This window comes from Megalobrama amblycephala, linkage group LG3, assembly GCF_018812025.1.
Source record: "Megalobrama amblycephala isolate DHTTF-2021 linkage group LG3, ASM1881202v1, whole genome shotgun sequence".
Taxonomy (NCBI): Eukaryota; Metazoa; Chordata; class Actinopteri; order Cypriniformes; family Xenocyprididae; genus Megalobrama; species Megalobrama amblycephala.
The window spans coordinates 15,723,723-15,736,051 of NC_063046.1; the positions used below are offsets into that span (position 1 = coordinate 15,723,723).

General features: G+C 39.1%; 1 protein-coding gene across 1 annotated transcript; it reads right to left on the reverse strand.

The window, feature by feature from the left end:
• Positions 1-1,227: 1,227 nt before the first annotated feature.
• On the reverse strand, positions 1,228-6,783 carry rerglb (RERG/RAS-like b). The gene is made up of 5 exons (XM_048183346.1): positions 6,213-6,783; positions 5,256-5,312; positions 3,542-3,615; positions 2,909-3,057; positions 1,228-2,088 (listed from the first exon to the last, which is right to left on the reverse strand). The coding sequence occupies exons 1-5, from the start codon at positions 6,262-6,264 to the stop codon at positions 1,809-1,811; spliced, it is 612 nt and encodes a 203-aa protein (XP_048039303.1). The 5' UTR covers positions 6,265-6,783; the 3' UTR covers positions 1,228-1,808.
• Between the last annotated feature and the right edge of the window lie 5,546 nt (positions 6,784-12,329).

The following is a 12,329-nucleotide window of genomic DNA, read 5'->3' on the forward strand; positions in this document are numbered from 1 at the left end:
CCTGAAGAGCTCAGAGACAGAATTGTGGCAAGGCACAGATCTGGCCAAGGTTACAAAAAATTTCTGCTGCACTTAAGAGCACAGTGGCCTCCATAATCCTTAAATGGAAGACGTTTGGGACGACCAGAACCCTTCCTAGAGCTGGCCGTCCGGCCAAACTGAGCTATCGGGGGAGAATAGCCTTGGTGAGAGAGGTAAAGAAGAACCCAAAGATCACTGTGGCTGAGCTCCAGAGATGCAGTCGGGAGATGGGAGAAAGTTGTAGAAAGTCAACCATCACTGCAGCCCTCCACCAGTCGGGGCTTTATGGCAGAGTGGCCCAACGGAAGCCTCTCCTCAGTGCAAGACACATGAAAGCCCACATGGAGTTTGGCAAGATGGTGAGAAATAAGACTCTCTGGTCTGATGAGACCAAGATAGAACTTTTTGGCCTTAATTCTAAGCGGTATGTGTGGAGAAAACCAGGCACTGCTCATCTCCTGTCCAACACAGTCCCAACAGTGAAGCATGGTGGTGGCAGCATCATGCTGTGGGGGTGTTTTTCGGCTGCAGGGACAGGGCGACTGGTTGCAATCGAGGGAAAGATGAATGCGGCCAAGTACAGGGATATCCTGAACAAAAACCTTCTCCAGAGTGCTCAGGACCTCAGACTGGGCGGAAGGTTTACCTTCCAACAAGACAATGACCGTAAGCACACAGCTAAAATAACGAAGGAGTGGCTTCACAACAACTCTGTGACTGTTCTTGAATGGCCCAGCCAGAGCCCTGACTTAAACCCAGTTGAGCATCTCTGGAGAGACCTAAAAATGGCTGTCCACCAACGTTTACCATCCAACCTGACGGAACTGGAGAGGATCCCCAAATCCAGGTGTGAAAAACTTGTTGCATCTTTCCCAAAAAGACTCATGGCTGTATTAGATCAAAAGGGTGCTTCTACTAAATACTGAGCAAAGGGTCTGAATACTTATGACCATGTGATATTACAGTTTTTCTTTTTTAATAAATTTGTCAAATTCTTTTTGACAAAAATATCAACAATTCTTTGTTTTTCTGTCAATATGGGGTGCTGTGTGTACATTATTGAGGGAAAAAATGAACTTATTTTAGCAAATGGCTGCAATATAACAAAGAGTGAAAAATTTAAGGGGGTCTGAATACTTTCCGTACCCACTGTATATCACTGGTTCTCAACAAAGAGGCCTCAAGATTTAGCCAAAAAACTAAACATCAAGATATTTCTTTTATTAATTTAGCCCTGAACAACTGTTTTTTGTCTTTGAACAACCAGGATTTCCATGGTCTTGACAAACCTGGATATTTGATTTTAAAACTGTGATTTCTAGACATGGAAAAGTCATGTAAATTATTAAAATCTTAAAGGTGCCCTAGAACCAGTTTTTACAAGATGTAATATAAGTCCCCTGAATGTGTCTGTGAAGTTTCAGCTCAAAATATTTTTTTTAATTATTTTTTTAACTGCTTATTTTGGGGCATCATTAACTATGCACTGATTCAGGCTGTGGCCCCTTTAAATCATGCACTCCCTGCCACCCCCAGCCCCCCTCCCCCATGAACCACTGGAAAAGTCTTGGGGCCTTCAAATATTTTTGTGACAATGGGTCAAAAAGGTTGAGAAGCATTGCTCTATATAATGTTCTTGGCTGCAGCATGGGGTCTCTCATAGTGATACCTATTTGAATTACGCAGCATATTTCTAATTAAAATTTTTCCGAGAACATTAGGCTTAACAAGGACACATCTCTATTGCTGATTAAATGCTCTTTTCTGGGCTTTTTTATGTTCTGCACTCAAACAGACTTTCTCCTCTTGCCAAAGACATTGTTGATGAGCTTGGCCATGGACTTGGAGCCACTGTACCGCCTGCGGTCACCTCTAAGCTTAAGCTGTTCCATCACATGCCGGATGAGCTTTGTGAAGAGGTTGGAGATCTCCAAGTAGTTCTCAGCCGCCGACACCTCCTGGAAGAGGCATTTGTTCTCTTGGGCCAGAGAGCGGCCCTCCTCTTCACTTACTTGACGACTGTGGCATAGGTCCTGCTTGTTACCCACCAGGCAAATGGGAACCTCCCTATTGAAATTAAATCAGATGATTTGCTTTCAAGAGAAAATTGAAAACATGGCCATGTGATGTATTACATTTATAAGTGCTACAGTCTAATAATGCATGTGGCATTAAATGGTAATATCCATACTGACTCTTAACATGTTCACACACTGAGTTTCATTTCTCACAGTGTGTGTCCTAATTGGAACAATGGCATTGGCATAGCCTAGACATTTGACAGTATAGCAGGTGGAACAATTTTAAATAAAAAATCAAATGGTCACAATGTGTGAGCTCAAACAGCGAAGTTGGAAATTTGCTGCAAACCTAAAACTTCACTACAAGTACAACCACTGGTTGCCATGTTTTGAAGTGTCAACTATTTTAAACCAATTTTTAAGGAACTAAAACCATCCATAAGTGATCTCATTGCCCATTTCAGAGTTCTAATCGGTTCCAGATGCCTAGTTTCATGCTCACTTCCTATTGTTTCAAAGGGCTTTCAAATGACAAATAACCAGTGAAACCTAAACCATCCAGACTTTTAAATTCCTCTATAAATGTGTTGGACTAAAATGGAAAGCTTTGGCCTGCTGGTCACACTGCAGTTATCAAAACCATTGGAAATCTCATTGGCATGGACAGCTTTTTTATGAATTATGTACATTGTATTATCTCTCATAATGTGACCCAGTATGTCCATTACAGATGTGCACAGATCTAAGCAGGAAGCCTTCACTCGCTCTTCTGCAAATGGTCCTCATTAATTCATTAAAGCTCCATCCTCCTATTCCAGTCAGCATCAGACAAAGGTCAAAAAGTCACTGGAGAGACTCTGACTCACCCTTTACAGGTTTCTCGCCGACTTTCTTTGATCTGTGCCAGGATGTTTTTGGCATTTAGGAAGGACGTACGGTCGCTGATGGTGTACACCACCACAAAGCCATCAGCCCAATCCACCGGTTCCTCCAGGATACATCTGCTTTCTCCACTCTGCCAGGGAGTGAGGGGCACACAGAGGTCCAGTCAAATAAACATGCTCATCTAAAATCCTTGCTGACAAAATGGAAAAGCTCAAGACTATGTAATTTCATTTGTTTACAGTGGACTAGTTTTCAACCAGAAGTTTTTGTTTTGGATGCAGTGACTGAATGCCAATGCTGGCTGTTTATTGCATAAGCATTTAGTTACAGGAAAGAAAGGTGCCCATCTCATGACTTCGGTTTTGGAAATCAAAGTAAAACAATAACTGCCGAAGTAAAAGTTCCCAGATGCAGCAGCTGTAAGCCGTGAGGCTCAGTTTTCAAAGGCTTTGCACTGTATACTCTGCTTCAGGGAAATATCATAAATCCCAGCAGAACACAACATGCATTTCCTATAAGAAGCAGGTATATCTGAGCATGTTGCCCTATGGCAGTGTTTGTATGAACGCTAGCCATGAGATCAGGGTAGCCGTTATGAATGTATAAACACAAACCTCCGAGCACGGATCAAAGACTTCCAAGTTCAACTGTCTTCCATCAATGGAGAGCCTTTTATGGTATAAGGAGTCTGCAACAAATAATTTTGGATAAAATACTTGGTATTACAACAAACGTGTGCATCATAAAATCTGAACCCTAAAATGAAGGGGGACCGTTAGATGCTTATATAAAATTCAAGGGAATAAAAGTAGAGACATGTGCATGTGATGTATCAGAGGCGAGTGATTACTGGGAGCTCCAGGAATCCTTGGCATGACTGGATGGATTTAACTTTTAGGAACTGGACAAAAGGAAAACATACTCTAGCCTTGCGTGTGCACAGGGCCTTACAATCAATGTACATAATGGGAAACTTTCATTATTTAAAGGGATGAAAATTGTGTCATTATTTACATAGCTTCATGTCACTCCTATATGACTTTCTTTCTTGTGTGGAAAACAAAAGAAGATATTATGAAGAATGTTTTGACTTTTTTTTTTAAACCGTGAAAGTCAAAGGAGTCCAAGAGGGAAAAAAACACTGAGAAAGTTTTCAAAATATCATCTTTTGTGTTCTGCAGAGGAAATAAAGTTGTACAGGTTTAAAACAACAAGCGTAAATGATTACAGAATTTTTATTTTTGGATGAACTAATCCTGTAGACCATTCTTTCATAAAATAAAAACACAATAAAAGAAAATATCCTGCTAAATTTACGGTAAAATAAACCGCAGCTGTGGTTGCCAGAAATTGACTGTTAAAAAAAAACTACAGTGACGGTATTTCAGGTATTAAGAAATGGCATATGGTGCCTGCATATTTTACCACTTATAGCAGTATATTTCCTTAAGTTATATAATGTTGATTTACCAACCTATTTGAAGTACAAAATCTGACTTGTACTGATAACCTCCATAATAATACAGGTGGCAAAATTGAAAGCCACATGATAAATCCGAGTTCATTTTAAGTTACTGTCCATAAACATGTTTGTAGATAGAGCACAGGGTCATATACACACAGAAACATCAGCAACACCATCAGAGTAACACATATGACTCTAAAATAATGCAATAAACATTAACTAAATATCACCAAATGTAACACAAACAGCCTAATGTACTGTACTGATAACAAAAATAAGAAGAAACAAAATTATTTAGATAAAATATAATAATGTTTCATGCAGGGGCTTCTGGAAATTTACTGTTTTCACCATAGGGTAATTCATAGTTTTTACTTGCAAAAACCATCAAGTTGATTGTATTTTACAGTAATATATATATATATATTGTGTTGTTACACCATTTACAGTTTTTCACCATATATGATGTTAACTTACAGTTAAAAGTTTTTTGCTGTAGCTTTTTTACAGTATAATTCTGTAAAAATATTTTTTACAACATAGCCTTAGAGCTGTCTCTCTTTTGAAGAGAATGCTTTCAGTACACAATAAGCTTTGATTTTTTTTTCTTCTTTTTTTGTAAATTAAATAATTTATTTTCAGGTTTTCTTCATCCTTTTCTTCTGTCTTTTCTTCCAGCTGTATATAATAGAAGTCCTCAGCAAGCTCGCAGTTATGTTTTTCATGTATTTTATGAACAAGCTTTATGTGAATTACAACATTTAATAATATGCCAGACATAATTCAGAGGCAGATAAAAACCCATGAGCACATGAGTAAAGTTCTGGCTACATTATTAAATATGCATGTGAGACCGTACTTACTGGCATTTGACGCATATTCTCCTATGAACCGCTTGGTCAAGAATCTCACCAAAACCGCTGAAGACAAGAGAGAGGAGATGATTAGTTAGTTAGTTATTGAGATTGATCATTCAGAGCTGTGATGTAAATGACTCGTATGACAGACATAGGAAGAGAGGGCACAAGGTGAAAGTCCAGGCCCTCATCAAAAACTTGGCCACTCTACAGTGAACGCATGCATATTTGGCACAGGAAAAATCGTTACATTTTCTCCATGAACACACTACCTGGTCTATATTAAATATTTGAGCCATGAAGCTATGCTGGCTCATTGAGTCATTGAAGTTTCCGTGCATAAACACACACTCTGCGGCAGCCTCATGAAAGCTGCTTTCAATCCTTCAGTCAGGTTTTAACACATATTCCTTACAAACCCTCAAATCTGGAACACTAGACCTTCCTTGTTGTTCTGTTCTGCCTTCACCCTGGTCATTTGGATCAGAACCCTGATTGATGACTCCCTCATGACCCCCACTAAACTAGAGTTTCAGTCTCAGGGGACGTAGCATCATCGTTTCGCAACTACTTAATAGTCATTAGTACAGGTATGCAGCCTGAAGGGCTAAATGTTCCTATGCCGCAGAGTGGAACAAAAAATAATCTTTCCCCAATTTCAGCAATTACTTGCATCTTACAACCATCTTTTTTAATTTCCCTCTCAGATGACTTCTATAACGATGATCTCACTACTATGATCTGTTCCAATATACAAAGTGCTTTCGGTGTTTGCAGAGGGCAGAAATAATTGCATTGTGATACACACACTAACACACTGCTCACACATGGATGATTTCCAACTCAAAATGTGAGGAACATGCAACAGGCACATGGGTAAAAAGAGATGCTGTAAAGTTTTAGCTAATCTGAAATATCCATATAAAATGTATGTACTATATACAGCATAAGATGAGCACTCACCAGATTTGCCTGCTCCCTCACTGCCCAGCAGGGCCAGTTTGATGTCATTCATTGTTGTAGATGGTGTGCTTTGTTTGCTGTGCTTCTCTGTGTCCAAGTGGTTGGACAGTCCCAGCCACAACTCTTTACTATTTGCTCTGCTCAGTAAAGTGGTGCTACGCTCCCTCTCTCTCTCTGTCTCTCTATCTCTCTTGCTCTGTTTCTATTACACTTGCAGACTTTCCTCTCGTCTGTCTCCCCTCCCACTACACACAGTGCCGAGCTGCCACAAGGTCAATTCACCATCCCTCTGATACTTGTTGTTCAGCTAAGTGGAGAGTGAATTTAAACCAAAGTGCTCTTTGATCTGATTTTGATTAGAAACTCTGTTTTAGATTTAAGCAATATTAAACAATATTGTTCACAGTCCGGAGAGGCTGGTTGGAATTATTCAGGGACTTTTTCACTGTCTCTCTGGGGCCAGTAGGTTGCGATAGGTAATTGTTTTTATGAGTGAGTTTTTGACTCTTTGACTCTTAAATCATGTTGCTCAGAGATGCAAGGTAACTGACATTATTTTATATTTTCACTCTGTCAACAAAAAATTCAACTAAAGCCACAGCTTCTCCCCAGCCAACATTTGTATGTGGGGCCCATAAGAGCATGAAATGGGCTGAAAAATGTGCCCTATTTGGGATTGTCCGCAGGTTCCATAATGGCCTCATGTCAATTGCTCACATGGATTTCATCCAGGATTGCACTTGGTGCTAGGTGGGCCCCAACAGGGCAACATGCCCAAGACCCATCTCGGCCCCAGCTTTAACTTTTGTGGGTACAACATGGTGACTACATGGGCTTGAAATATGGGCTGTATGTGGGTTTGTCCACCAGTTCCATAATGCAACATACCCATGTGGGTTTCATCGGCTAAAATTTAACTGATTTAATTCAAGGCTAATAAAGACAGTCTTGTCTGCAGGAAGAGTAAGTGCAAAATACCCACCACAGTAACTAACTGTCAGAATAGAATAGAATAGAATATTTAATTAGAATAGAATAATAGAATCATTTATCTTAAAGATATTAGATTACCTCAGTTTATACCACAGGGCACTTGAATGCTTGATTATGATTGGTTGACGAACGTAAGTGTGCAATTTAAGAAATGCAGACTTAAAAGTAATTATAGACAGGTCTTGACCGCATTACAGTTTCATATCACTTTGCCAAAATATTTCAGTTATTTCGAAGGTCCCTAAAGCCTTGCCTGGCAAGGCCAGACTGATATATCTTCTACAAGATATATCAGTCTGGTCAGTCCGCCCTCCGTCGCGATTCGAGTCAACTCCAAACCGTACCGTGCAATCAGATTCGTTTATTTCAGTGACGCAAACAGCATCACTCTAGTGCGGCGAAAGTCCCTTCAATATCAACAAAGATTGCGCACGGGAGACCCGAGAGTTTGTTCTATTCAGCCGTGAATTCAGTTTTAAATGACCAAAAACACATTAATTATTTACTTTTCGCTGTTGACTCTCTTGTCGCTTTGCTAACGTCATATCCGCCCTTCTCTGATTGGTTTACTCCGCTTCCTGTTTGCTCGGATTTGATCCGCCCTAGAAATCGAATTGATTCAATGGCCGACCAGACTCATCCGCTGGCACAATGGTGAGGCTGGATTTTCCAGGCAACCTGCAGCCTACATTACAACAGAAAATGAACCAAAATGCACAAAGTAACATCGTTGTTTTTAAAACAGTTAAATTTACAGCTTCAGGATTAGAGATGCTGCTGCCGAACATTGTTGAGAAACAGACTCGAGTAATTCACACATGCCTTCTCTCTCTCTCTCTCTCTCAACTGCATATCAGGCTCAAACCTCCATTACTAGCTCTGAAATTATGTTTTGGAATTAGCAACAGAGGCTTGGGATGAGAAAATTAAATAGATAGTAAAAGTAAAATAGAGCGTTTTAAGGACAATAACCTGATGAATGTCTTGAAAGAACACATCTGAACAACTGAAGTGTGGTAACTGTGTTATAAGTGGAATAATTGACTGTTGAATTATTGAAAAATAATGATCACCCGAGAAGCAACCTTTCACATTACAACTTCTGGAGTGCATTATTTCCACATTACCACTTCCGGAGTGCATTATTTCTCAATAATTCAATTACCCATCATCGATTATTTCTTCAGAATGTTTGTTTAATACAATAGTGGAATGCCATTAGGAAACTTATCATAATGAGATTCCAGAACATTACACTTACATACTCTTCTGGTTGCTTGTATAACCTCTCAAGCAAGTCCCCATGTGAAGTATATAAGTATACTTTAATAGGTATCTATAGGTAAATACAGGTATTTAAAGTGGTTGGCGAAGCTTTCTCACATCAGATACGCCGTCTCTCAATTATCTGGGTGAACATGTTAACCCCAACAGCAAAGTTCTGTAGATAAAGCGTGTGGATTTAATTTTTTTTCTTAGACTGGACATCACTTATTCAGTATATAAGTGTGTGTGTGTGTGTGTGTGTGTGTGTGTGTGTGCAATGCCAACATACAAGTCAGCCAAGAATGTCAGCCATATTTTGATTGCAGGGATCAATTCCTTTTAAAGTGGAGAGCAGCAATCAATTTTCCCTCTTTTCCAGAACAGTTCCAAAAATTGAAAGACGTTCAGCCATCCAAACTTCAATTTCATGGGCTGCTACACTGGTCAGGGAGTCTTTTTCTGCAGACCTTTTTTTTTCTGTCTCAGTCTTTTCATTCTTCAGCTGAGTTCACCGTGGTGTCCCATTATTATTCTGTTATGTTTCATTTGATTTTTGTCATCTGAGGACTCACAGACACTTTAGAAATACAAAAGATCAAAATGTGCCTGGCACCACAAGTATGTGGCACATGTCAGGCTTAGTCCATTTCACCACTGAATATTTCACTTTAGACAGAGTGGAATTTCATTAAATTACAGTTATAAACAAATTGTGTGGAATCAGTGAGGCTTAAAAACAGCATATCGCTCAAGTCACTCAAGTTAAAAAGCATGCAAAGACCTTATCAACAAGCAATCACTGTCAAGAAAAAAAAACATGATTATGAAACAGAGGAACGCTATACATCACTTATACATAAAAGACATGCTTTAAGCTGGAGCAAGCAGATGTGAATCAAACAAAATGAAGAAAGGTTGATGAAGGTTGATGCTCCATTAAACCACACAATATTTTCTGATTTGCTCTAAAAGGATGTATTTGTAATAGTGCTATACTTTCTCTGTTGTGAAGCCTTAAATATTGATTGGACCGCAACACATGATGAAACATGCCATTTATTTACTTGCTCGTACTGAATGGATTGTCATAATTATCTGCATATTTCAAATGCAGTTGCATGTCTAATCACAATCAAAGCATTTCCAAAGGCACACACAAAAGAATGGGCAAACTATGCCCATTAAACTACAAGAAATCATGACCTCCTTTAAGAGTCATTATAAATGAGTACTCAAAGCTGAAGGGGGGAAATGAGGCCAGCTGTATCTCATGAGAAGAAGAGGAAGGGGGGATTTAAAAGCTGCCAGTAGAGTTATTGCATCATGTCTGTGTTTAGTGCGGCCTTGTGGGGGTTTTGCTCTTATCCCCCATCTTTAAGAAGGCAATCAGGGGTGTAATCCTGCAGGTATTGGGGGAATTCTCCGAGACCCAAACCAGGCACTGATCTGATTTAAGTGTCATCAGGAAGCTGTCAGTTAAGATGAGCCAGGAAGTGTCTGCTGGGGTTAAGAATTACAGTACCTTTTCAGGAAAACTCAATTTGTAAAGGAAAAAAATAAAAATCAGATTTCTCTGAAGAAAGATGATCACCCTTAGATGGCATCAGCGCTCACTTAATATCTCTTTAACTGAAGGAATGGATAGAGGAAGATACGAGGGTCTGTGAGATTACAGCAAGAAACAAATTACTCACCTGTATTTCTGTAAACTCTTACATGCAATTCTCTGCTTTATTAGCATAAAAAAAGCTATTTTTATAAACTTTTTATTTTATTTCAATTGTTTTGTACACTGAGTGTTATGTGAAGATATCGCTACAGAAAATGACTATAAATTAGATTACGGCTGTCTTTAAAAAAGCAATAAGTTATTTATATGCAGAAACTTTATCTTACAAATACTGAACAAAAACAATGTCCACTTACCTTGGTGCATAAGACATATGCATTTTGCTTTCACATATCAAACACAAAGTGGAAAAACCTCATATTGATTTAGCGGAGATGTCATCTGAATGTTTTTCACTTGTAATGAAATTATCCAGGGCCCTCTTCTTGGCTTAAAGCCTCTGTGCTGGTGGATGGCCAGATTTTATTAATCTGTCAGAACTCCACATTCAACAATACAACCTCTAGAATCTCAGGGAGTTCTAGTGAGTTTCTGTTCTATGGGAAAAAGCCCTCACATACTGACACAAAGAACATCAATGAGTCACACACGCCGCTCAGGCCAACACCAACACTGCAGTTGTGTGACTCCTATGCATTTAGCTATATTTTCACAAGACATGCTTTAAAATTTGACATGATGTTTTAATCAGTTCCCTGCAAGTACAATTGAATTAGAATGATGTAGTTGGAGCAGACCTGTTTGCAAATGAGGCCTAGTGTTTGTGTACCACTTGCCAGGCTGAGTCATAAGTGTGTCAGGGCTGTTCGAGCCCCTAAATGGACCGTTTGCACAAACAAATCTATGGCTATTTTATGATATCTAATGTTTTAGACATGTATGAGTCTTCTAAACCCATCCAACTCTTATAAAAATCAATAATACATTTTGGAAAACTGTGTATGTTCATTTAGTGTTTAAAGGTTGCATGTCTAAATGTTTCCTTAAAGTCCCCCTGAAATCAAAATTTAAGTTTTTTAGCTTTTAGTATGAATATGTTAGACTTAAGGTTATGAATAAGCTTGTGTGTTCCAAAACAATGACAAAATTCGCATTTAGGAGATAAAAGCATTCAAAACTTACAGTCTCTCACTTCCGCTAAAACGGATCACGGATTTTCATGACATCACATCACACTTCAGCTTCTCGTCAGATCTTCTGTCCAATCAAATGCTCTCTAGAATCTGAAGCCCCGCCCCCTCCTACACTCTCAACAGACACTGAAGCTGCGGCTGAAATCAGTCATTTGCTCACACATTTACGAGTTTCTACATGGTGAATGGCACATAGTGCACTATATAGAGAATGGGGAACGATTCAGACTGTGTAAATATGCTTTCCATTGATGCGAATGAAGTCCGTTTTCACGTTAGTATAACCGCCGCAGCGCAAGCACAGTCTGCTCTGGCCCAGGGACACGAGAGCACAGAGCGGATCATATCCGCGAGTCGGCTCAGATCACGAAAGGTATCGGACTCATTTAAATTCTGCACAGAATGCTATATTTTAAAGTGATATAGAGGAGATTAGGAGGATAAACGGTTGGATATTAAAAGTAAACAGAGTTTTTACTGAGTTTAACGGCTCTGGCCGAGCTCTGATATAAACGAAACGCTATTGTCTATTTAAAACAAGGGGCGGGGCTGTTCGATATATCGCCCTGTCTTTCTGTTTCAGTTGAAATTTACGTCAACACACTGAATAATGCTGTGCGTTCCATGACACTTCGGCTGGCCTTTAAAGCTGCAGTCCATAAGTTTTGCCTCTTTGTCGCCATCTCTGTTTGAAACCTGCAATTGCAGTTATTGCGGAATTATCATCTTTATGTGGGTTGTGCATCAGCACGGCTCCTCAGCGCGGATGAATCTAATATTTGCTGCACGGGTGTGGATAGTGTACTACGGAATCACAGATTCTATGTCTTGGAAGTATGACCAAAATAAGAATTTTCACCTGAAAATGTCATCTGAACAAGTAATATGTCTGCCACTTTTGTTCTGAACAACTGAGAAAAAAGCATTACAATAAAAATCTAATAAATAAATAAATACAATAAATAAATATAACGATTGCTTAGCTTGGATCACGTCAAAGCATGCAAATTATTATTATTATTGTTACTTTGTTCTCAAATTGTTAATGTTAAAAACATCTGCATTGTGTGAATATGTGTATTTAGTGTGTATTAG